General features: G+C 38.9%; 1 protein-coding gene across 2 annotated transcripts in view; it reads left to right on the top strand.

Moving 5' to 3' along the window:
- Window positions 1-8,216: 8,216 nt before the first annotated feature.
- The window catches only part of LOC122809712 (protein NLRC5-like), a 1,339,659-nt gene continuing 1,320,950 nt past the window's right edge, over window positions 8,217-26,925 (top strand). For both annotated transcript variants that reach the window (XM_044081407.1, XR_006365941.1), the window contains exon 1: window positions 8,217-8,288. In XM_044081407.1, coding sequence (XP_043937342.1) covers window positions 8,221-8,288 — 68 coding nt within the window. In that variant the 5' untranslated portion in view covers window positions 8,217-8,220. The remainder of the gene's footprint in view (window positions 8,289-26,925) is intronic.

Raw genomic sequence — 26,925 nt, 5'->3', positions numbered from 1 at the left:
AACAAAAACCAGGAAAATCCACTGGACACAAGTCTTTTTTCAGTGGAGGCCCGGAGAGAAAAGCTCTACAAATTACACAACAACAATGATCACAAGTAGTCCAAAATATACAATTTGATTATGACAAATGCAGAAATTATACACCAGTTTCAAGATATACAAGTATGTAAAATATACACCTGTAGATGCGTCAGCAGTAAAAATATAATCAAAGAATATAGTGAATACTTAAAACATCCTAGGTCATAGAAACAGATATAACATTGTATGGGTTGTAATCATTCAAATAAAGGGAATAGTGTATTTGAGGGGCGAACTAGCCTGGACGAGTACAGGAACAGAACAGTTTTTACTGATTTTTTAAACTGTTCTAAGGAAGATATACATGATATATGGGTTGGCAGAGAGTTCCATATTTTAGAAATAAAGTTAGAGAAAAGTGACTCCCCAGCTGTATTATTGGCTTTAGTTACTTCAAGAAGGAATTTATTACTGGAGCGGAGAGTTCTTTTGCTAGAGTACGGATGAAGTAGATTTTGCAGTGCAGGAGTTTTTTCTGGCTGATTCAGAATTTTATAGGCTAAAGTAAGTTGATTGTAACATAAGAGTTGGAGAAGTTCAAACCAGTTGAATTGTTTTAAGGCTGTGCAGTGGTGTACCTATACGTAGAATCAGAGGCAAACCTAGCTATTTTGTTGTAGCAGGAATCGAGTTTAGCTAAGTCGGTCTTTCTGAGGTTAGTAAGAATAGGGGTAGCATAAAGAAGTGTACAGATCAGATGAGTGTGTGAAATGGTGGACTTTGTGTATTTTGTAAGATACTGCCTATTTCTATATAGGATATCCAGTTTTTTGTGAACTTTCTTAATGGTCTGGAAGATGTGAATATCAAATCTCATTTTATTGTCAATCTCAACCCCACGAAGTTTGGTATGAGTTATGGGAGAAATAATAGTTTTATTGCTGGACATAATGTTGAATATGGGATCTGAAGTGGTGGATCTAGTAGTTTTGAAGAGTAGAAGTGTAGTTTTATTAGGATTCAGAATAAATTGGAATTTGGATAACCATGTTTCAACAGAGGTAAAGGAATCTTGTGTTAGTGTGTGGAGTTCATGTAATGAGGAACTGCGCATATTAGTGGAGAATCATCTGCATATTGGATGACAGATGCATGTGGAGTAGAAGTGTGGAGGTTGTTAGTACAGAGATAGAGAAAAGTAGTGGGTGTAATATGGAGCCTTGGGGTACCCCAAGAGTGACTAGAAGAAGAGGTAAGAGTTATTGCTGCCACAGAACTGCTTGCTGGCGGTTGGCTAAATAGCTTTGGAACCAGGCAATGGAAAATTGATTAAGACATAAATCAGAAAGAGTTTTGATAAGTATACTATGTCTGACCATGTCAAAGGCATTAGACAGGTCGAGAAAGATCGCAGATACAAATTTTCTGTTGTTTCTTTGGTGGTTTACTGTATTGGTGAAGGACATTAGAGCGGTGGTAGTGCTATGAAAGGGACAAAAACCGTGTTGAGTGTTTGACAGGAGTTTTTGGGTATGTAAGTAGTCCATATTTGAGTATGTATGCGTCTCTCCAGGATTTTGTATAGAGGGATTAGAATAGCTATTGGTCAGTAGTTGGTCAGCTCTGCAGAATTACCTCCTTTATGAAGAGGGATAATATGGGATATTTTCCAGATTTAAGGGAGTAGGGCTTCAGACAAGCATCTGTTAATAAGAATGGCTACTGGGTAGGTGATTGCATCAACAGCTATTTGTAGAAATTCAGCTTGAAATCTGTCTGCTGTCTTGACTACTAGGCTGCTGTCAAGACACTAAGAGCCATAGATGCAAGTTTCATAGTGGGTGCTACTTGACTTGAGTGTTTGTGAGGATGCTGAGAATACTTGTTTCTTGGGTTACATTTAGGAGGCCTTTGTGGTTTAGGCACATTATTTTTAAGAATCTCTGCATATGCAGTTCATTGTGTTCGGTCAGTACTGTATGTGATTAGTATTGTGTGGTATTGTGTGTTACTTGACAGCCTGTTTGCTTTTTGTATTGACTTTATGCCAGAGCTTTGCCTCCAATAACATTATATAACTACATCTCTCATATATTGTGTTGGTTTGCTTAAGTTGTAGGTGGTTGTCAGTAAACATGAGACAATTTCTTCATTGTCTCAGGATGTTCATTTCAACCTGTTTGGCTACCAAGACAGTTGAAAGGCACAAATCCATAGTTCCAGATGCTTACTAATGTGGGCTGAAGGGGGAGGAGTACCTATGAAGTTTGAAGTTGATTACTAGCAGTGCTGTCTGGTAGTGGAAATAGTGCTGGTCTCAGGAGAGCTGCACACAGTTAAGAATAAATGATTCTTTGCTCTTTTTCTCACCAGAAGCAAAAAGTAGCACTAATCCCAAGATGTTTCCTGAGAAGTGGTCTTAATCCAGATGGTGATTGGTTAAGTACACATGCTGTAGTATTCTCTTGGTAGATACCCTGGATGGAACCTACAGCAGCTGTGCACAATAGAAAGCCAAAATGCACAAAGACCCTGAACAAGTGCTCTCCAAAATTGCAACCAGACCACTCTGTGAAGTCACATACACACACCTCTATCAGATACCAGCAGAAAATCAGTGCCCCAATTTGCTAGGAGAAAAATGGTAGCACTAATCCCAAGCCAGGTTCTAAGAAGCATTGATAATCACTAAGGTGGCCGAGATAAAATGTCCCTGTGCTCCTTTGGTTATCAGTAGCAAAGCAGAAGCGCTGATGCAAATCTAGTTCCCGAGAGACAGTTTCTTCACTCTGCAGTGATAAAGATTGTAAAAGTAAGATGGGAAATAGGATTAATACTCATTATACTTAAATTAGACATGCATATCTTAAAAATTGCTAGTGTCAGTGGCCTCACAGGTATAGACAAAAAGGTAAGTGCACTGAATTATATTAAGAAATGCAGGTGCAAATAGCAGTGTTAAAGGAGACCCATTTGAAAAGAAGTGAGCATGTGAATTTGATAAAGAGCGATTAGATATTCAACAGAGTGTCAGGGTCAAAGGAAAAGGCGAGTACTTATACTAATTGCTAGAGAAGCTCCAATAGTGAAAGAAGAGATAAAAACAGTAATAAAGGTAGAGTTGTGGTTATAAGGGGTACTGGGAAGGGAAGAGGATTACACTGGCATATAGTCATATTCCACCTAAAACTGCTATTATGAAGCTTACGAATTTTTTGGGGGGCATAATCAGCTTTCAGCAGGGAATATTACTTATAGGTGGGGACTGGAAATTGATTTGCAACAGTGACGGTGCATCTTGGGGGGCCAAGAAGAGAAAATATAATAAAAGAAGGTAGATTTCTAAAGAAATTTATGAAAGTATTTGGTAGTGAAGTTATAAATTCAGTAGTAGGAACTCCGAGAGAATTTGCATATTATTTCTCAAGGTACAGTAACTGGGCTAGAGTAGACAGAACTTATATTTCACAGGAACCTGTGCATTTAATTGAAAGCTTCAGCACATATCTAATAAGTTTTTTAGATCATGCACTAATAACAACTAAGATAAAAATGCAAGGTAATGAGGTAAAAATGAAATACTTGTGCTTCCCCATCTACCTGTTAAAAAGAGAGGAATTTAAGGAATGGGTAGTGGAAATTGTTCAAGCATTTTTAGGGAAGACAGAAATTTCTTCAGAAGGAATAGCTAGTGATTGGGATAAAATGAAATTGGAGCTTAAAAATAGGCTAGAAATAAAAGAGAGAGACATGGTTAAGAAGTAAGGGGTTACAAATGTTAAAGTGTTGTAGAATAAGGAGAATCTCACAGAACAAGAAAAGGCACAACTGCAAAGCGCTAAAGAGAAAATAAGGAAGTATCTGGATAATATGCATGAGTTTAAAAGATTACTGCTAAGAAATTGTTTTTTGATCAAAACTCCAGAGCTGAAAAACATTTAGAACGGCAATTTAGGCAACAGAAATTAGAAAGAGTTTTTGCCAAACAACCAGAAAAATAACCAAAGATCTTGTAGACATATTAGAGATTTTTTTGAAATTTTATGAAAATGTGTATAAAGCAGAGAAATGTAGAAATCAAGAAAAAACACTAATGTAAATAATTATGGAAAATTTAAGTTTGCCGTGGTTAATGATAGATGAGAATTAACAATGAACAGTTAAACTGAGATGAGCTAAAAACAGTGATGTACAATCAATCTACTGGAAAGTCTCCAGGAAGAGAAGGTATTCCTGTGGAAGCTTGAAAGCTCAGAGGAAAGAAAGTGATAAAGATCTGGAAGAGTTTATTTAACAGTATTTTAAAAGGAGAAGCATGAGAAACCTGTAAGAAAGCTGTGGTGGCTGTAATACCTAAAGATAGTAAAAACCCATCAGACCCAGCTTCATACAGGCCCATTTCATTTTTAAATAATGATTATGAAGTGACTATGTCTATAATAGCTAAAAGAAAGGCAAAGGTATTGCCAAAAATTGATAGATATTTATCAATATGGTTTTGTGAGGAGAGGCAAGCATTTGACAACATTAATAAAACAATGATGATCCAGAGGAGAAGCAGAGTGTAAGAAAATACTGCTGTTTTTGGTGGGTCTTGACACAAAGAAAGCATTTGACAGACTAAGCTGGGAATTTATAAGTAGGGCAGTGGAAGCATTTGCATTCCCTGATACAATAATAAAGTAATTATGTGAGGGATTGGAGACAAAAATTAAAGTGGAAGGGCCACTTTCTGACAAGTTTTGTCTGAACAGAGGAATCAGGCAGGGGTGTCCTCTTTCTCCTTTCTAATTTGTTTTATATTCAGAGATATTGGAAAAGAAAATAAGTGACTCAGGAATTCAAAGTTATAATTGGGAGAGCATATTGAGAAAAGTTTGAGTCTTTTTGTCATATAAAATTAACTGATGATAAAACTATGGCTATAGCCGTAAATTACTACTCACACATGAATTGATCCAGCAATGCACGTTTATTGGGACATGATAAAATGAAGTACTTAGGAGTATGGATGTAAAGGGCTTTATTATGGCAGATAAGGATGTCTGGGAAGAGCCTAAACAAAAGATAATAGAAAAACTGGAAGCTGTTGTTTATGGATATGGATAGTAAGATTGAAGCAGAGAAAATGTTTTAGTCCTTTGAGTTTTATACACAAGTCTGGCATATTTTTTATCTACCAGAAGGAAAGCTGTGGACAACAATAAAGAGTTGAAGGAATTTATCCAGGAGTGAAAGAGGGCAAGGGTCAAGTGGGACAAGTCGAGCCTTACAACAGAACAAGGCAGTTTAGGATTACCTGATTTGAAGGGATAATTTAGAGCTAAACAGTTAAGGCTCATATACAGAATATAAGCAGAAAGCTATAATTCAAAGTGGAAAGGGATGATAATGACATGAGGGAAATTCAAGAAATAAGGAAAGAGTGGGATTTTGCATATAGATCCTTAAGAACAGTAACAGCAGGCATACAGAATGTTATATTCATAAAGTATCAGAATGTATTTTGAGAGCTAGGCCAACATGAGAATGGCGAAAGAAGGTTTCCCAATTGGGATGACTGCAATTAGGGGTACAGAGAATAGGCAAGAGTGGGCCGGAGTTTACTGATGAAAACTGGCAAAGGAATCATGCTATTGGTAGCAAATACCTAGAGAGGGAAAGGTAATAGAACAGGAAGAAGCCAAGATGATATTTGGACTGCAGGCTAGAGACATGCCTTTCCTATCAGGGATTGATATCAACGTACAAGTAAAATGAAAGGGACAGGAAAATCCATGTGAAGGACATGATCTGACAGAGGTTTTAGTTGAATCTAGAACAAAAGCTGCTGTTAAAAAAAGGACAGTTAGTGGGGCATATAAAATACTGTATGATCACTACAGAAATTAGTCAGAGGAGGTTAGAAACAATTGGGAAGATAGATTGAATGAACAATTCACAAGGAAACAATGGATTGGCACATGCACAGCTGGCCTTAGGCATAGGCCAACTAGGAAGTTGCCTAGGGTGCCACTCTAGCAGGGGTGCTATTCCTGTACTTATTTGCTTATTTTTATTTATTTATTTATTTTTTGTTTGTAATAAAGAAATTGTTTTTTTAAATATGTTGAATGAATACAGGAAAAACTGAAGAGTAAGACAAACTGTGAGAAAAAGGAAGAAAAAAGTAATCTGGATGGTGTAGGTAGACCAGGATGGGGGCATCTGGTGGTGGTGGAGGGAAACACTGTGGAGCCCTTTTGGCTAGGCCAGCCCTGGACACATGAATGGCTCCAAAGTATGCAACAAAGTCTAGAAGATTTAAGATTTTTGCTTGGAAGTTTTTGCTTAGATACTTTTATATCCCAAGCAGGCATCAAAGAATGTTTACTCAAGTAAATTGTAAATAATTAAAGGTGTGAAAGAGGTAACTGGAAACATATATTTTTGGAATGTAATGAGTTGGCAGACGTCAAAAATTTCCTACAGAGTACTTTGTCAGAAATGTTGGGTGAGCCAATGGGTATAACTAAGGAAATTATTTTCTGACCTGGGATACAGGATATGAATTGTCCAGACATAGTAAGGTTTTGCTAAGTTTAATTCTGATGGGTGCCAAAAAAACAGCTACTAGAAAACGAAAATCAGGATCTAAAGCAACTGTATTTGAAATACTGAATATTGTTAGAAAAAAAAAGAACTGGAGGTGGGATCTTTAGAAAACAGTAGGCACAGGTTACATAGAAAAAAATGCAAACTGTGGGAAAAGTACATGCAGAATAAAGTTTTGGAAAAGTAGAGAGAGAGTCAATGGAAGCCAGGAACTGAGCAATTTATGTGCTGCTGGAATGCTGGTGGTTATACAAAAATGTGATGTATAATGCTTGTAACTAGGAGCATGTTGATATGGTTTGTTTTCTTTCATATAAATGTATGTTTATCTGTGTCATAAGTGATAAGTCAGTAGGGTGTATATTACGTTAACGAATCTTTAAAAGTTCGAACATCATATGGTCGAACCCATATGATCAAACTTTTAAAAGTTCGAAAACATAAATAAACAGAAAAAACCTACCTGACCGCTTTAAGCAGGGGGCAAGCCCCCTGCACCCCCCGCTCTTTAATTATAGCAACTCCGGGATTGCACTACATTGTAGAAAAAGGAAATCTTCCCATTCTGCACTGCAAGGAGATCTCTGTTGAAATGTTCGAACTTTTAAAAGTTCAGTCATATGGTGTCAACCATATGATGTTCGAACTTTTAAAAGTTTGATAACGTAATATACATCCAAGTCAGTAAAGGTGTAAAAAATGGGGTTGTGTCAGTATGCACTTGGGTCCCAAAAATGTGACTGGTTACTTATTTCAGAAATGTGGGATAACATGTGACACTTCATGATGTAGGATGCCATTCATGTTATGTTGAGAATAAGGGCTTAAAATGTTCACAAACGTCCCCTGCCTTTTTTGGAATGTGTCATAGCAAATTATGCAAAATATTAAAAATAAAAATGACATGCTTTTCCCCATCATGTGCTTAGATCCCAAGAATGTATCTCCTGCTTGGATGAAAGATGGTTTGGCAGAGGTATTTGTAGGTCTTCAGGGACTGAGAAATAAGTTTAGTAAATACTTATAAATATGTTTTCTTTGCTTGAGAATAAAAGTAAAGATTTAGAACCAACTGCTTTTCTTTCAGCAGCATGTTTCCTTTCACAGTGTGGGATCTGGGTGTGGGTGGTGGTGGCCGGGTGGACTAACCATTCCAATCATTGTAACTCCTGAGATTGCTAACACTATGGGACTGGCCACCATCAGGGTTATTGTAAATGGTCAGTCCTGGGGTTGCAGATCTTCTGGGCAATCCTGGGGTTGCAGATCTACTGCTATGGTAGACAAGTGACACAAAATATTTACTGCCTTTTGTCTGGTTGACTTCCTGAATGGTTTCTACTAACTGTACTATGTTTTTGGATTTGATTACATTATCTTTGATATGTATACTTTGTCAGCTTATGTACTGCAAACTGGTATATTTTAGATTATAATGCAGTTTCCGAAAGTATCCCTTCATCTTAAATTGCAGCTTTGTTTTTTTGTAATGTAATTACATCCATTATTTAGTGGACTGTAAAATGAATATAGAATATTTGCTAGCATGCTATTTATATCTTAATAAATCTGTTTTATTCTAGTGCTAGTGGAAATAAAATCACCATGAATGGTATTTTTGCCTTAGCGCATCAGTTAACCATACTGAAAAACATCATAAAAGTAGAAATCAAGTAAGTATTAGATGTTTTTCTTAATGTTTTATGCTTGCAGTTTTCTTGTATTATAGTTATGAATCATGATTTATAAATTGCTTTTATATTTCACTGCTTTGGCAAATTAATATGTACTGCAGAAAGAAACAGTAGTGTGACATTCATTTCCATATTAATGCAAATGTCGCCAAGCAAGCCTCACTTCTTTTCAGTGTGTTTCCTTCAGACATATCTGTGTGAACAGAAAGCATGGTCATTCATTCTGCAAATAATGCAAAGGCAGGCACAGCAGTGTTGAATGGGCAGGAAAGTAGCAATTGAGGTTCTTTGCAGATAAATGCGAAGTACTGTAATTGTAACAGTCCTGGTCTTACTATTAACTTGTGATGTTGAACTGATGACTGCAAAACAGGAAAAACATCTGTAGGTCTCTTTTCATATTTATACTAGACTATGAGGAGCAGATTATAGCAAAGAGAACACTTAAGATCTACCCTTAAGGGTTTGGAATGCGGAGGTAAGGAGGTAATGTATCTGTTGTACTGCACCATAGTGAGGCCACATTCTGGGTACTTTGTGTGCAGTAATGAAGGTCATGTATGGAGCAGAACATCAGGATGTAGGAAGCAGTCCAAAGTAAAGCCACGAGAAGAATAGATAGGGCAAAGGGGAAAGGGGAAAACCAAAAATTAGAAGAGCTGGAACTGTATCTTGCTAGAAAAATGTGTGAAGGTCAGTTCACAATCTAGATGAAGGACAGTACAAAAAGGAGGCACTCCTGGATCTGTAACAATGCTTCCTGGTCATGGACCATGGAACGGACATGCAGAGTGGGTGGAAGAAAGGGAATCTATGGAGTAATTCAAGATTGCCATGAGGCAGTTGGTGAAATAGTGAGGCCAAAAAAGGAGTTCCCGTTGGTATGTTGGAGCCTGTAATTGCAATCCACTGAACAGGAGAAATTATAGTGTGAATGGAGGAAGGTGAAGTTGTACTAAGGCTGAAATTGTGATATCTTGTAGAATTCACAGTACTCTATATAAACAGTAGTCACTAAGTTAGTGTATATAGGTATTGGGAGGTGTGGAGATGCAGAGAAAAGATTAGGTTTACATCTCTGTTTCATGTTTAATTTATGATTTATTTTTAAAAGTTTAGGGACTTGCATTAACAACAGGGAGACATGAGGTACGGAATAAAGGAAAATAGAATATAAACTTCAAGTAAATGGAAGAAGAGAGAGGCTGATTTTTTTTTTCTCCTAGCAAACAAATATAACACAAGCATGCAAAATAACATGAACGGAAGGCTTTCTACATGGCCCACCTCATAAATAAGGGTATTTCATCCAGGAACAAGGAGGTCATAACATCTCTGTACTCCTCCCTTATCAGACCCATTATCAAGTACAATGCCCCCTTCGGCATGTACCTTGCCAAGCACATGCAGCAGCTGGAGAGACCGCAGAGGTTCTTGTCCAGGAAAATCCATGGTCTCAAACACCAATACTATACAGATAGGCTAAAAGCCCTGTCCCTCTACTCAGTCTCATACAGACTGCTCAGAGGTGACCTGACATACAAGGCCGTCTCAGACTCAACCGTGATAGAGTTGCTGCATATCTGTAAGTCAACCTGCATGCAAAGTCTCAACCTGGTCTGTGACATTAATAGAACTTGTTGGCGGGATAGATTTGTGTCGCAACAACTCTCCCACCTATGGAATAGATTCCCTCTCCTTGTCAGGCGGAGTACTTCACTAGCACTCTTTAAGAGGAACCTGGATGACTGGGTGGGAAACAGAAAATATACCCCTGGTATCCCACCTGTGTCCCCACTGGACAGGGGAAGCAGGTGCTTACTTTGTGGGAAAATGGGTGAAATTCTTGGCTAGGCTTATAAGGGCCTGCAGGCCAATAGCCTAGTATTATCCTATGAACCTATGAAAGTTCAATCATCATGACTGTAACACTCAATGGTATAAGCATAAATGGTGCTTTTACACAGCAAAATAACTTAACTGCCCCATAAACAAGCAGAGTTCTTTATTTTGGGCTTCACTAAAGTTCCAGACAGAGAAACATCTACTTGATTAGTGTTCATTAAAACATTGTGTGCAATGAAAACTCCCCTTTATTTGCTTGTAATATTTTCCTGACATGCTTGTGCTTAATTTCTGCCCACCATTTCTTGATTTTGTAGTTATTTAATGTCTATGTTACTAACATTTTTCACATCTTCAAAACTGGTCTTTATAATCACTCTTGCTGTTTAATTTGCATCATGAGTTGGTCACATTGATGACACAAAGTTGGTGGTTGATATAGTTCTGGAAATTATGGTGTATACATGTACATGATGTTTTTCTTGCTGTTCAACATTACAGGTGAGGAATTTTTTTGTTTGAAAATTGCATCACCAGATCTACTTTGGAATCTTTCTAAAACAGAAGAAGTAAATGGTCAGATGTGACCACCAGAATAACAAATAAGAATTTACTTATGTATTTATTTTTGTTTAAATTACTGAACCTATTATTCTGTTAACTTTAAGTGAATTGGAGAATTATTTAAAAAAATGCAGCTGTTTCCAGTTATTTGTTCTGTCCTCTCCATTATTTCTGGCTTTGTTCCCAATTCATGAGCAGAGAACTAGGGTACTGTATGTAACATACAGGTGCTTGTGTTTTGTTCCAACCAGAAGAGCTTCCACTGTTTATAGTGCCAGTGCATTGAAATTATTTACAAAAAAATAACCTATCATTTTTAAAAATTCTGTTCCCCAGCATTATTATGTAAACCTAGTCAATTCATGCCAAGACATTTGGATATTGTCTAACCTTACAAGACTGTTTGTGAGACTGAATTTAGTGATATGTTATCCAAACCAGTAATGAGAAAGTATTTTAATCTTTCATTAGTTGAGAGAGCAACTTTGTTTTCTTTAAGAAATAATTCTAATTTATTTGTTAAATGAATGGGATCTTTACAAGTGTGTTGCCTATGATGAGATTTGTGCAACTTTATATAATTAATAGATTTATGTATTAAAAAAATGGAAGATGGGAGGATTACCCAAGTAATGGCCGAATATTTATTAGTAAGTAGTCTGAGAATTCCGATCATATTTGGTATTCTGAAAATTCACAAATCTACTATTGATCCTCCTTTTAGACCAATTGTTTTTGCAGGAGGGTTAGAAACAGAAACCATTTGAAATTTTTATTTAACAACATTTTAATAGGTTTGCTAAAGACATAACAGCATTCATTTTGGACTCTGCTGAATTTGTTTTTAAGTTAAAGAATGTGGACATTGGGAAGACTGAATTTTTTTTTTTGTTACAGCAGACATTGAAAGTTTATATACGAAGAGGGTTTTCTTTGCTTCAGCAGGACTGATGGATCTAATCCCCTTGGATTTCCAGTCCACTTCCCATATGTCTCTGTCTTAGAGCCTGTTCATTCGATGCCACAAGGACAGCCAGCCCGAGACCTCTAGACTACCCAGCAGTGTGTTACACTTTCTTCTGACACCTCCCCCCTAACACCCCATGGAAGAGGTCCCTAGGAAGAAGAAGTGTAAGAGGAGGCACTTAGAATCTCTGCAAGAGTCAGTCATTTAGAATATGGAGTTTGATGAAAGTGAAGGGTCCCCACGATCACCTCCAGAAGGTGTCTCATTCAGTGGCATCCTCGAAATCCTGGAGTAGAGTGGTGGTTGGACTTCCAGCAACCTTTCATCTTCTCCAACCACTTTCTTGTAATGATGCACATGCTGGGGAAACACAACATATTAACAGACAAGCATGGTAGGGCCATTCTGATTCCTCGAAGTGGTCTCTCAGTCAATCAGTGACAAAGATGACCTTCCATAAATTAGGTCAACTGTGCTGTGGTTTATTCGTCACTTTCCTCAACAGTGATGCAGAAGACACTTTTTCCCTAGTTTCCCCTCAGGAACAGTCACTGAGAGATGCTATAGTCCTTGTTATTCCATCTTTCTTCCTTATGCTTACCCTGTCCTACCCCTAATGTACAAGACTCATCAGAAAGCCAGATGGTTGAAAAGCAAAGTAATCCTCATTGCCCCCTTCTGGCTTCGGCAGATACGGTTCCCTTTTTCTGTGGTCTCACCTAGTTCATCCTCCTTGGACACTGGATCCCATGTAGGATCTTTTTTCGCAGCCATCAGGGATGACACATCTGGACATAGCAGACCTCAAACGGGCCAATTGGTTTCTCCCTTTACTTTGATGGCTGGATATTCAAGGCTTCCCTCTCCAGTTCATTGAACCCTTTCTTGATCCCACAAACATTCATCCAGAAATATTTATAAGAGCAAATGGAAAAGAATTTCTTTGTGGATGCACTGAACAGACTTAATTCCTTTTTCTTCTCTCATCCTAGCTGGTGGTGCTGCGGTACCGTTGTCGCCTCACAGTTAGACGTTGCCCATTCGATTCTCAGTTAGAGCGTCTTCTGTGTGGCGACATGCGTGAATGGGCGTTCCTTCGTTGAAGGTTGTGCGTTAGGCCTGGCAAGCCAGCACGTTAAAATCTGCTGCCAATCATTAGTGGACCGGAGTTCCGCTGTGGCGACCCCTAACCGGGAAAAAGCCGAAAGGAACAAACAAACATCCTAGCCATTTTTGCATGTTCTTGCCTCTATTTTTAAAACCAGGGCAACCTCCTCTGTTGCAGTTAGCAGCCATCTTTGACTACCACATCAGGGATACGGCCTTCCCCTTAGCTTCAACTAACTTGTACAAGGCCTTTGATACATTTTTACTTAGTTTTCTATTTCGAGATCCCACTCCACCTTGGGATCTGGCTTTATTTCTCTCATCCACTGTTTGAGCCCTCAGCTAAAGTAGACTTTGAGTTTTTATCATCTAAACTGTCCTTTAGTGGCAATTTCTTCAGTTAGATGAGTTTCAGAATTCTTAGTATTCTGTGGTAAACACTGTATCAATTTTTCTGCAAGGACAGGGTTGTCCTACTAATCCTTCCTGTCTACCTAAAAGTGACCTCTGAATCAAACACCAATCAAGACATTAACTTACCAGTTTTCTTCCTAAATGTTTGAATATAAGGAAAATATACCATTTATTTCTTAGTTGTATAGAGACAACCTTGTTTTTACTTTCATAGAACCAAGGAGTTTATAAAAACAGGTCAGTGTATGTTTTCCTTTCTAACACCAGGATGGGAAAACCAGTTTTCAATATTAATCTAGAAAATGCAACTGGATTGTATCTTCCATGTTTTTTTAATTGGGAAAAAACAAATCTTACCAAAGCAACCAAAAGGAAAATTCAGTCAGGTTGATGGTTACGTCAGCTACTTTTTGGGCTAGGGCTACCATTGATGACATTTATGCAGCTGCCACGTAGTCTAATGCTCATACCTTTGTCTCTCATTACAAATTTGACATTATTTGACATCATCCACAACTCTGAGTTGAGATACCAGATGACTAGAGGCTTCTGAGCTTCCAAAAAAAACACAAGTTGCTGTTTTTTTCTTCTTTTTTTTTTTTGCTTATTTATACTATTTGCTTCACTTTTTTATTGCCTGCTGCCTACCTTTTTACTGTATTTACTGCAATTGTCTGTTTTACTATGCCTGTTAAATTGAACTGTATTGCTGTTTTCACTGTTTACAAAGCTGTTTTCATTGTTTAAGTATTTACTGGTATTTTTCACTGCTTTAAAGCTATCTGTTCTGCTTGTTCTTGTTTTCTCGCCAAACAGTGTTTAAGTAACTTTTAAAGCCTTCTTTAGAGTCTCCTTGCTGATTTTCTGCTGTTTTAAATGTTTTTTAGTGTCTCACTGCTATTTTTCTGCTGAATCTTGAATCCGTGTTCTCTCTCACTGAAAACAGTAACACTGAGAAGCTTGTCAACTCACCCACCACTACATATGCACACCACTACTCATACATATAGCATGCATCAAACAGGAAAATCCACATACATGGAGGTTCTCTCATAAAACTTGCCGAAATATCAGAGACCTCTAAAACATAGGACTGCTACAACTAACACAGTCCCCATAGCACCCATTGCACATAGCAACACCAGTGTCTCAACACCAGTGTTTCACCCACCAAGCCAATAAGACGTAATACTCAAAAAACAAATGTTGTCATTGGAGACTCAATAATGAGACACACACGGATGTCCCACTAACCAGGTTGGACAAAGAAAAAGTCATGGTCAGCTGCCTGTCCAGTGTCAGGATTCATCAGATCATGCATGCACTCAGGTCTCTCAGAAACAAGTACCATTATGACTGTGTCATAGTTCTTGTTGGTGTGAACAACCTGAGGTGTACATCACTGGACTTATGAAGAGAGACATGGTTGAGCTTTCTGAATATGTGTCCCAGGCAGGCATGTCCGTAGCCTTGAGCAGCATGCTACCCTCACCTAGAATGATGTGGCGGTATAAACAAAAAATGATTGATTTCAATAATTGGCTTAGTTTTTGGTGTCATTCAAAGGGGATCCAGTTCCTGTCAGCCTGGGAAGCCATGGTCGACAAACCTCGCTGCTTTGCCACACACAGTTTGCACCTGGCACCTCTATGTTTTTGGCTGCTGGTAAAGGCTCTTGCCTCACCCATAGTGCCTTTTTTAGGCAAGGTCTTGAAAACAACATTACCAGCATGAAATTAACCAATCAGAACAAAATAAGGGTCATACTGCTAAACGTTAGGAGCTTAAACCAAAAACTGCACTCCCTGGAAACACTTCTATCAGTAGAAGATTGTGCAGTCACAGAAACCTGGTTCAAGGCCTCAGATAGTATCCTGGCCTTGCAAGGATACAATGCCTTCCACACCTTTAGACCAGAAACTGAGTATGTGAAAACCAAAGGAGGTGGTGTTTCAATCTATATTACAGATAAATTAATCTCCTGTCCAGTTAGAATGGACAACTCCATGGAGTTACTGGAGGTCCAGGTTACAGTGGTAAGACCCTCATTCAAGTCATAGCCAGTTCTAGGTCCCCCTCCATGGGTCATAACGCCGATGAAGCCTACTTGACCAAACTGGAGACAATTCAAATTTTACCGAACACACTGGTTATGGGGGATTTCAGTTATCCCACTATCAACTGGGAAACCTATGCTAGCTCTAACTCGCTAGCGCAAAAGTTCCTTGACTTTGTTAATTCAAATGCCCTGAAACAAATTGTCCATATCCTGACAAGAGGAAGAAGCATTCTAGATCCAGTCTTCACCAACATGTCAAACAGATGCACATGCTGCAACTGACAGACCCACTGTAGAACAGTGTTTGTGTGTTGTATCTTTACTGACCACAAAGCTGTCCCCTTCGAGCTGGCACTAACACCAGAACTCACAAAGGGTGAAATCAGACTAAAAACTTCACCAAGGCAAACTATGCTGTCCTAGGTGAAGGTATAAATGCATTCCAGGCCCCACCCCAAGCTGGAAGTGGTAACTATGTCGAAGCTTACACTAAAGCCCTGTACAATCACTTGCATAACTGTATAAACCTGGCTGTACCAGAAAGACTCAAATCCAGAGTCCCAAATAAAACCAAGCTGCCATGGTAGACATCCAGCATCAACAAACTTTACAATAAATACAAAAAGTTGCTGTTCAGGAAAATAAATGCAAGGCCCCAACAATGGAAAATCACCCTCTTCAGCCTTAACAGGCAAATAAGACAACTTGCCAAATCTTCCAAGGGCTCCTTTGAGAGAAACTTACAAAGTACAGCCAAGGATAACCATAAGGCCTTTTACAGCTATGTACATAGCGTAAAAGGTAGGACCCAAGTATGTGCAGAACTAGTGGCCAACAGTATCGCACACACTGACTTCATAGAGATAGCAAACCTGTTAGTGGATAGGTTTGGTGAACATTTCTCTTCCTTTTCCCTTCCTAACTTATCACAAACTTTCCCCTCAAACACCCCCACACCCTACATATCTAAAGAGCAGGTCCTTAAATCCTTGTCTAAGGCAAAACACACAGCCTCTATGGGACCAGACAATATCCCAGGTTGTCTTCTAAATAGGCTAAAACATGAACAAGTATCACCACTAAATACCCTTTTCAATCATAGCCTAACCACAGGCTTTGTTCCTGTGGAATGGAGAATAGCAACAGACCCTGGGAATTACAGACCCATAAGCCTGGCCATCCTCATCTGTAAGGCCATGGAATGTATCATTATGGACCTCATAAATAAAGACATGGGTGATCTCCAAACCCTGGATCCTACCCAATTTGGCTTCGTCAAGGGCAGATCCTGTCTGTTAAATCTGGTGGATTTCTTTGAAAATGTGACCAAGGCCATTGATGAGGGCACATCTGTACACACAGCATACCTCAACTTGGCAAAGGCTTTTGTCACAATCCCACATTCAGGCATTACCAATAAACTTAGCAAACTGAATGCAAACCCTTTCTTTGTAAGATGGGTTGCAAACTGGTTCACAGACCAGATACACACTATCAAAGTGGGTGAGTCCACATTAACCAGCAGACCTGTTACCAGCTGGGTGCCACAGGGGTCAGTGCTAGACCCCTTACTGTTTGGTATACACTTCTCAGAAGTTCAGATGAAAACTAAGGGGTTATGGCTGACCATGTTTGCAGACGACTGCAAACTAGGTGCAATAATTGCCTCCCCAGATGATGTTAGTATACTCCAGGAGGGTCTCACACAGACCAACGGCTGGTGTATTGGACACAGTCTCAAACTGAATGCAAAGAAATGCATCATCATTCCCTTTGGCCTAAACAATGTCCCTTCACACTATTAAATCAACAACAATACCCTAAGTACCCTTAAAGTGGTAAGGGACCTGGGATCACAAGTTGATCACAACCTTAACTTCAACCAACATGTGTCTACCACAGTAAGGAAATCTTTCTATGGATCACAAGTTGACCACAGCCTTAACTTCAACCACCATGTGTCTACTACAGTAAGGAAACCTTTCTACGTAGCACACTTGATTAGTAAAAGCATCACCTCGAGAGCAAAAGAGGTTATAACCCCTCTTTACTCAGCACTTATCTGACCTACAATTGAGTGTAATGCCCCATTTGGCATGTACCATATTCAGCAGCTGCAGCAACTTGAGAGATCTCAGAGGTTTCTAACAAAGAAGATCAAGGGATTCCAGCATGTGCCTTACACAGACTGACTAAAGTCCCTGTCACTATACTCCGTATCGTATAGACTTCTTAGGGGAGACTTATGGCTGGCCTACAGAGCAATCTAAGACCCAAAGCTAATGAACTTGCTGCATATCCATAAATCAAATGGGATTAGGACCTAAATATGGCCTGTGACTTAAATAGGACATGCTGGAGGGGCAGATTTATCTCCCAGTGACTACTGTGTCTTTAGAACTCACTACCAATTTATGTGAAACAGAGCACCTCTATGACACTGTTCAAGAGGAACCTGGATGAGTGGATAGGGCACTGTAAATTCTTACCAGGGATAGCATCCACAACCCTCCTAGACATGGGCAGTCATCACTAAATGCGTTCTTGGGTATTGACTAGCATTTTTATGGTATTACCTTTGGATGAAAGGGCTAGGCTTAAAATGACCTCCGGGTCAATAACCTAATAATCTCCGATGATCCTGTGATCCTATTTCCAGGAACACAGCATCATTTGGTTCTGTGGTGCTACGGAAAATCCTTCCATGAGGGCCACCCAAGGTATTTGTAATTGGGGATTCTGTCCCACTCATTAAGGAATGAATGAAAATGACAACATAAGATAAAAAGGTGATGTACTTACCATAACGATCCATCCTTATTCATTTTCATTCTTCCTTAGCTTCCCTCCCACCTTCCCGCTATCCATGTCTTTGGGAGTGACCTAATACTATCACTGTTTGGGACCATTGCTGTTGTTTGAGCTCTCAACCTTTCAGCTATCATTGTTCTGTCTTAGCTATTTGAGTTAAATTTTTTTTCTGGGATATGTTATATTAGCAGCAAACTCAATCTGAGGTAATGCAGTGCTCAGGGTATTATGGGAAAGTAAGGAACTAGGGAATTGGAACCTAGAATCCTTAGAAAGTGGCCAAGTCGGATCCGAGGGTCGGATCCAAACCCATTCATTGAGGAAGAATGAAAATGGACAACACAGATGGAAAGTTATGGTAAGTACATAACTTTTTTTTATTGACTGTCATGTGAGTTTTAGTAACATTTGAAGAGGAGCATTACTTTGTACTTTTGTGGGAAAAAGTTGAGTAAGTTAAAACTACTTTTCCTCTGGTAAAATTGTGTTGTTATACTTTTAGTGATTGGGGAAACTGTTTAAAAGCATCTTATTTTCAGGGAAAAAAATATTTTTTTTCAATACTTACCTGTTTTACTGACTACTGCCAGGCTTCCCTGTGTATCAGACATCTTTTTTTTGTTTGTTTTAATTATGAAACAACCTCCAAGTTCCTCTGTTCTTCCTGCCTCCAGCCACAAAAAGAAGAAAATTACTAAACAGAGTTTGCCACCATAGTAGGCTGCTAAATAGCCTTAGCCACAGATGGGTGACTACTGTGGCCAGTTCTGGTTCTTCAGACCATTCATCTTTTTCTTTGGCTCCCACTGGTGTAGTCCCTACAGCCATCATGGAACAGGGATTAGACACTTCCTGATTGGCTGTTGGAGTGTCCTTGGCAGGTAAGGAAGAGCCACTTTTGCCATTCTTGGGAGAAGGGGCAGAGAATACTACTCTGCCTATCCAGAAGGCTATGCCTATCCTTTGGGAGTTTTTTTCCTGGAAAAAGTGAATCTGCTTCTTCAGAAAGTCCTGTCAAAAATAAGCAAAAAACTTAAGACATATTTCTTCTCCTGTCTCTGTCACTTTGAACAGGAGCCTACCCCTTTCTCAATTATTCTTTCTTAAATTTATTTTGCTTTTTGTTTTTATATATGTGCCATTTTTTCCTTCTTCCATTGTTCTCTTTCTTTCTCTGCTTTTTAGTATATATTTTAGACTTGTTGTTTACAACATCTACCATTTTGTCAGACTTCATAAAATTGCTTCACTGTCATATGATCTTCCTACAATAACCTTATTTTTTTTTAAGACATTCCATTTCTGCAATTTTTCCTGGCAGTCTTGTTAACCATTTTGATTCTCTCGTATTATTGCCTATACAGCCCTGTAATATGAAGCTTTGCTTCTCTAATTCCACCTTTTATTTCACTTATATCTTTAAACAATAAGTAATAAATCTCTTATAAGTATATTCTCTCTGTTTGCCTATTTTTAACCTACTATTATTTCTACTACTTTTTTGTCATTTTTACATATTTTACTACTTTCCCTTTCTCCTTTCTTAAATTAAAATTAAAGTCTCTGACAACCACAATAGACATATTTGCTATTACCTAACTATGAATTTCTGCAAATATTTTATATTTCATTTTTAATTGGTATAGACATAAACACTTTATGTCGCTTTATTACATCACACACTAAAACTATCCCTGCCTACAACACTTTTATTTTGTTTCTCCAACTTTTACAACTTTTCTCACATAAAAGTACTTTTTTTGGTTGGTTTTCTAGTGTAAGTGCAAACTTTCTGAGGGCTGTAGTAGTAATTCTGTGCCATGGAATAATTTGCTGCTGTCTTAGGTTTAGACATTACTGCTTAGATCCAGTTACATTCTTATTGGTTCGTTCACTTTTACCACTCAGTTTAAACATTGCTGATAGCCATTCACTATGTCTTCCAAAGGTTTGAAGAAGAAGAACCCTTTAAGTTTCTTGGTCTCTTGGCTGTTTGTGTTAAGAATTGATCCTCAGTTTTGTTACATTTGTTGTTCTCCTTTGTAAAGTTGTTAGATAACTGTGCCATCTAGCTAAGTAGCTAGTGTTTTTCCAGAAACTTCCCACTGTTTCTCCTACTTTGACAACTTTTCTTTTTTCTTGTCCATTTTCTAGTCTAAGTGTAAACTTGGTGAAGGCGGTCGACGTTATTCGGGGGGACCGGGAGTAATTTGCTGCTGTATGAGGGATAGACATTAATGGCTGAGCTCCAGCTGTGTCCTTACTGGTTCTTTCAGTTTTACCACATACTTTTAAACAGTAGGTGATGGCATTCTGCACAGCTCTGTATTTGATAGACACAGTCTCTTTCACTTTCAGATTCTCTTTTAGGAACCTTTGTTAATTCCTCCTCCCAGTTATAGCTGTATAAATGCTGTACATTGTTGCATGTCAGTGGGGATAGCAGTCAAGATAAATTATTTTGCTACATACCTGATGTAGTGCTCAAATGAAATTTTCTCTGTCCACACTTAGTATTCCCCAAATCAATATTTTAGCTACAAGCCGAAATGCTCTGTCTCAGAAATTACATTAAGAGGTTCCTCATGTGGAGACTTAGATTGTTCTTTCAGGCAGACAGCACTCCAGTAAATTAATTCCAAACCTCCTAAATGTTACTCCATTTTTAGACCACATTAGTAAGCATCTGGAAAGATAGATTTTTATCTCTGCAGCCAGCTTGGTTGAAATGGGGATTCTGAGACAATGTTATGTCATGGTTACTGCCAACCACCTGCTAATTTCGAAAGTAGACGCTGTGTGTGAATGCTGTATATAATGCTATTTGAGGCAAAGCTCTCACATGTAAACAGTACAAATAACAAGGAAGTAAATAGTACTACACATCACGTCACTAAACTAAACAGTTAGACCTACAAATCTATCTAGAACAAATAAGGCCTCCTAAATGTAACCTAAAAAAGAAGTACCCTGAGTAATTTACAGAAAATCATAAACACACAACACAGACAGCACCAGTCATGACAAGAGTCATAATCATCATAATCATCAACTCTTGTTTTCCCATTTTTTTTTTACATGGGGTCGGGGTGTTGTATCAAGTGACACCATCTCTCTCAATCGATCTCCTATCTTCTTTGGCAGCCATGTCTGACAGTCGTAGTTCTTATCTCACACAGTCCATCTCCTTCTTTACTGGACACCCTTGTTTCCTCTTGCCTTATTCTTATTTGCACCAAATCATCTTCACCAGATTGTCTTCTGTGTTTTTGTTCACATGCATGAACCAGTGTAATCTTGTCTATAACCTTCTCTGCAACTGTAGCTACTTTGGCTTCTGCTCTGATCTTCTGCTCCAATATTCTTATTGCTTCTTCTGTCCCACAGTGTGCATCCTACCACCTGTTTCAGGCACTTCATCTCCATCACCTCTATCTTCATCAAGTGTTCTGCCATTACTGCCCAGATTTCTATACCATACAGTAGTACTGGTCACACTACTGTTTTGTACACCTTACGTTTTACCTTTATCATTATTCTGTTATACATTACCTGGACACTCTATGCCAGTTGGTTGAAGCCCCTCTGCTTCTAGCTTTGACCTCCTTATTCAGACTTCCATTCTCCTCAATTAACCCTCCCAGATACATAAAGCTGTTAACCTGTTCCACTGTTTTCCCTTCTATCTCAGTTCTCAGCTTCTTCTGATTTCCTCCATTTGCTGCCATTATAACTGTTTATCTGTACTCAGCTTCATCTCATGCCTTCAGTTTTGCATTCCATTTCCCTATCCTTTGCTAAAGATCTTGCTCAGAGTCTGCCTATAATACCACATCATACAGCAGTTTTTTATTGATCTGTCCCCTCTGACCTGTTTGCTAATATAATCCGTCACCAGTATAAACAGCAGTGGGCTCAGAGGTGAACCCTGATGCATACCCACTTCTACTGGAAACCCCTCTGTGAGACAAAACACTGCTCGTACTTGAGTTAGTGGGTCTTTGTACATAGCCTGCACTAATTTTACTGATGTTTCTGGGACATCAAACCACTGCGGAACTGCCCAAATCAGCTTTCTTGTGAACTTGTCATATGCTTTCTCCAGGTCTAGGAATGCCCAATTGGACTCTTTCCTCATCTCTAGTCTCTTCTCAACTGTCTGTTTCACTACAAACATCACTACAAACATCTGGTTAGTTGTACTGCATTCTGATCTGAATCTGAACTGCTCATCTTCCATCTTACTTTCCACTGTTCTGCACATTCATTTATCAATCACCCTCTCCTGAACTCTCATGTAGTGTGACAGGAGTTTGATACGTCTGTACTGCCTACAGTTGTGGATGTCCTCTTTGTTCTTGTAAACACTTGAAATGGTATGCTTATTCTCCAGTTATCTGTGATACACCCTTTTCTCCATACTGCTATGACTACCCTCAGGAGCCATTTCTCCCCTATCTCATTCAACATCTTAATCATATTTGCTTTGATGTCATCTGTGCCTGCTGCTTTTCCCTGACTTAATTTTCCTTAGTGCTGCTTTTACTTATTCCTGGGTGGGCTCCTCCTCTCCTTTCAACATAGACTGTACCTGGGGCAGTATAGCTTCTGTGGGGTTTTCTTAATTCGGAATCTGCTGTAAGTATTCCTTCCATATGTCTTTGATGTCCTTTGGACTGACTGTCTTTTTTATATATCTGTTTTTACCTTGCAACCTGATACAGTTTCTTTGTTTCATCTACCAAGTCACTTTCAGGAGCTAGTGGAGTGTCTCTGATGCCTTGTTCTTTGCTATTGTAACTCCTCTTTTATCTTCTTTGCAAGCCAACCAGCATTCCTTCTTAGGCTGGACCATCTTTTCTATCTTCCATTTTTTCCTGCATGCCTTCATTCTTTTAATGGCTTCCTGGAGTTCTGCATTCCCCAACCTTTCTTTATGTACTTTATTCTCACACCTTGCTTAGCTGCATAAATGTTCTGTAGTCCTCACACTTGCTGTTTTGAGGTGCTGCCATTCTTCTTCAACTCTACCTATTTCCTCTTCTTCCTGAGGTGTTAGAGCCTTGAGTAAGTAATTCCTTGAACTCCTGTGCTTTTTCTTCAGTCAACTTCCAGCTCTTCAGCCTAGTCTCTGTTGACCGTAGAGCCTTCTTTGACTACTACTTGCAGCTGATTGTGGCAACCATCCTGTGGGCCTACTGTTTCACTGGGGATGACTTTTTCAATCACTGATTCTACCCCAGTGCCCTCTCCTTACTAGGAGGAAGTCTACCTGAATTGCATTTGGCCACTGTTGTGTGTGATCTTCTGACTGTCTCTTTCTTGCTGAACCATGTGTTGGCCACCCTCAAGCCATTTGGCAGACAGAAGTCTAGAATACCCTGTCCCTGTTTATTTCTGTTGAACTACTCATATAGACCCAGATGGTCCTCATATCCTGTTCGGTCTGTCCCAATATGTGTATTCAAGTCACCCATTATCAACATCAGTTCCTGTTCTGCTTTATCTAATAGGTCCTGCAACTACTGTCTGAATGCACTTTTTCCCTAAGAGTCACATTGATTCAGTTCAAAAGCCCATAAGGCAAACCTTTGAGATAGTCCAATATCCTATTTATAGGTGACTCCTCCAGATTGAGACACAGCAATTCACCACTCACCAGACTATGCTAAGCAGGGGTCATAGTCAGTGTTCAGGTGCCAGGGTTTGCAAAGTCACACATGCACTCAAATTCTTACACCACAAGCACACACATGATGCAGTCATTGTACATGTGGGTGTAAATGACCTGAGATGTAACTCCCTGGAGTATATGAAGAAAGACACCATAGGTCTCCGAATATATGTCTGAGCCAGGTATTAACCTAGCCATCAGCAATATTCTACCATCAATAAGAATGACGCCACAGTTTTAACAAAAGACTTCAACAACTGGCTTAGCTTCTGGTGTCATTCAAAGAGGTATAGATAGTCCTAACTGCTTTACCAGGGAAGGCCTGTACGCCACCCCCCACCCGAGGCTTCCATAAATTGGCCAAAACCTTGTTCACCCCATAATGCCTTTTCTAGATAATATCAATCTTCTAAAGCTTTCAACATAAATAGAATCCAGATAGAGTTAAGGTATTGCTGCTCAATGCTAGGAGCTCTAAATTTAAACTCCACACCCTGCAGCCCCTACTTACCCTGGAGAATATTATTATATGCATTAATATTTTCATGGTTCAATAGGGCCTGGTAAACATCAGTGTATGCATCATCACAGTGACCTGGTTCAAGACCAGTGAAATCACTCCATCAAAGCAAGACATCAATGTCTATTGCTTGAGCATGCCTACTGCATTAGACAAAGGTACTAAAGGCGGAGGTGTCTCTAAATTCTTAAAAAAATGCACAGAGATTTCTGGACTTCATCAGTTCAAACTCTCAGGACCAGTTAGTCCACACCCCATCCAGAGGTGATAAAATCCTGGACTTTGTACTTACCAATATGAGACAGTTCTACAACCCACCAGTTGTAATCTCCTCCCTGGTCAAATCAGAGTATATATTAACCACGTTCACCGTAATATTGAAGCCTGAAGCATCCTCCAGTACCTCAGTTTTCAGAGACTGTACAAAGCCCAGTTTACTAAAACTGAGTGATAACTTGGCTAAATTCAAATGCCCACACAACCTCGAGCAGTCCATTGCTTATGCAGAATCCTTTACTGCCAAATTCTGTGCTCATGTAAATTGTTGCATAGATTCATCTGTCCCCCAACAGAAATAAATACAATGCCAAGTTCAATAATAACCCCCTATGGAGGAACTCCAATACAAACAGGATCTATAATAATAATAATAATAAACTCATTGCACACAAAAATAAGTCTCTTAAGAAGCCAAAAATGCTCTTGTTAAACCCCCTTTGACATGCACCTATCCAAACATTTGACACAACCAGAATGCCTACAATGTTTTCTCATCAAGAAAAGCAAGGGCCTAAATCATAAGAACTGTACTGATCATTTCAAAGCATTATCCTTATTCTTGGTATCATACAGGCTACTGATGGGTGACTTCCACCTTGCATATGGAGCCTCGACAGATCATATCTTGTCAGACCCGGCTGCACATCTGCAAGTCTGATGGTGGCATAAGCAGCTACTCAAGAGATATTAAATTCCTCTGTAACATAAACTGAACATGCAGGAGGGATAGATAAGTATCACAGAGAATCCTAGTTTGGAATCATCTTCCTCTCCACCTAAACCAAACTACTTTTCATACTCTGAACAAATGGATGGGAAACTGCAAATTCATCCCTTGTCCCTTATGGAAAGGAGTAACATGAAAATGTTCTGCTGCCCTGGATTATTTCATATTTAAATTACAAGTGCAAAAACATACATGGGACTGCATGGTTAGGCTTCTAAGATCCTCTAGGGTCAGTAGCCTAGTAAGAACCAATGAACCTATAATATTTTAATCTCTTAATTTTTTAATAATACTGCAGTACCTGAACATGTATCATTTTTTCCACATCATCTCAAATGTCACCACTTTCTTTTATTCTGCACATCTTATATTAAGGAAATTACCTCTGCATCTATTTTTTCACACCATTCAAACACCATTGTTCTTCTAAAATCACTCTTCATGCCACTCACATTCAGTAATGCTATTCTTATATTAACCTTTTCTTGTTTTTCTGTTTTGTTTTTTCAGTTCATCGTTTTCTTCTTACCTGATATAACCTTCCATTCTTTTCTGTCACAAAGCTCACATCTACCTCTTCTTCTTCCACTATTTCTAATGCAACAAATATGTTTTCTATTTCCACGTCACTTTTTCATTTATTAGTCTTTAGACTTCATCTGGTGCATCTTTTTCTGTATTTTCACCTTGCAGTTCCTCACAGCCACCCGATCCTTTCATCATTCACTTCCACTGTTTATTGTGCAAGAACTTGTTCTCCCCCTTTTCCATTTATTAGTCTTTAGACTTCATCTGGTGCATCTTTTTCTGTATTTTCACCTTGCAGTTCCTCACAGCCACCCCATCCTTTCATCATTCACTTCCACTGTTTATTGTGCAAGAACTTGTTCTCCCCCTCATTTTCCTAGATACATAATTTTACTTTTCTTATCATTAATTTTGTAGAGGCCAAAGTTTACATGGAGAAATCACACAGAATTGCTATTCATTTAAAGAGTTATATTGCTAATACTATTTCCATATTATTATGCACTCCATAGATTCTTCTGCATATCCAAGTTTTGATTGCCCAGTGTCACTAAATCCTGCTAACGTTCACACATTCTCTAATTGAGGAAGGTCACTTGACATTATAGATGTCACCTGAGGTACAAATCTAATTTATTCAAAGTAAAGTTTAGCTCATCTAAAGCCTCATGCAATATTTATGTCTTTTAAATAATATGACTCTGTTATTTGTCCAACAAGTAGTTACATACATTTGGTTAATTTAGAGAGGAGACCTGTAACTTTTTATTGGGGCATTTGTTACATATTTAAAATACCTTAGAAAAATGAGCTAAGATCCTATTGGACAGCAGATAATATGTGGCTGCATTTCCCATTGGTTCAGTAATTTCTTAGATATGATACTCCTGTCTTAGCATCCTTCACATGGTTAGTCAAGAGCAAGAGACCATGGCCAGTTCTGTAGAGGAGAAGTTGAAAGCCCTGACTATGTCACAGGCAACTTGAGTTGAAGTAGTGGTTCGGCTGCCCTTAATAGATGGCTGGGGAAGGTGGGAGTGAGTGGCCATTGCTGGCTTTCCCATACTGGGAGAGGGAAGCTGCTCTGCCTAATCTTATTGATGATACATAGCACGAGCACT

The sequence above is a fragment of the Protopterus annectens genome, chromosome 8.part0 (genome assembly GCF_019279795.1).
Source record: "Protopterus annectens isolate FY-2018-M chromosome 8.part0, PAN1.0, whole genome shotgun sequence".
Taxonomy (NCBI): Eukaryota; Metazoa; Chordata; order Ceratodontiformes; family Protopteridae; genus Protopterus; species Protopterus annectens.
Note: the sequence above shows the minus strand (reverse complement) of the source record. Positions and strands in the feature narration are given on the sequence as shown.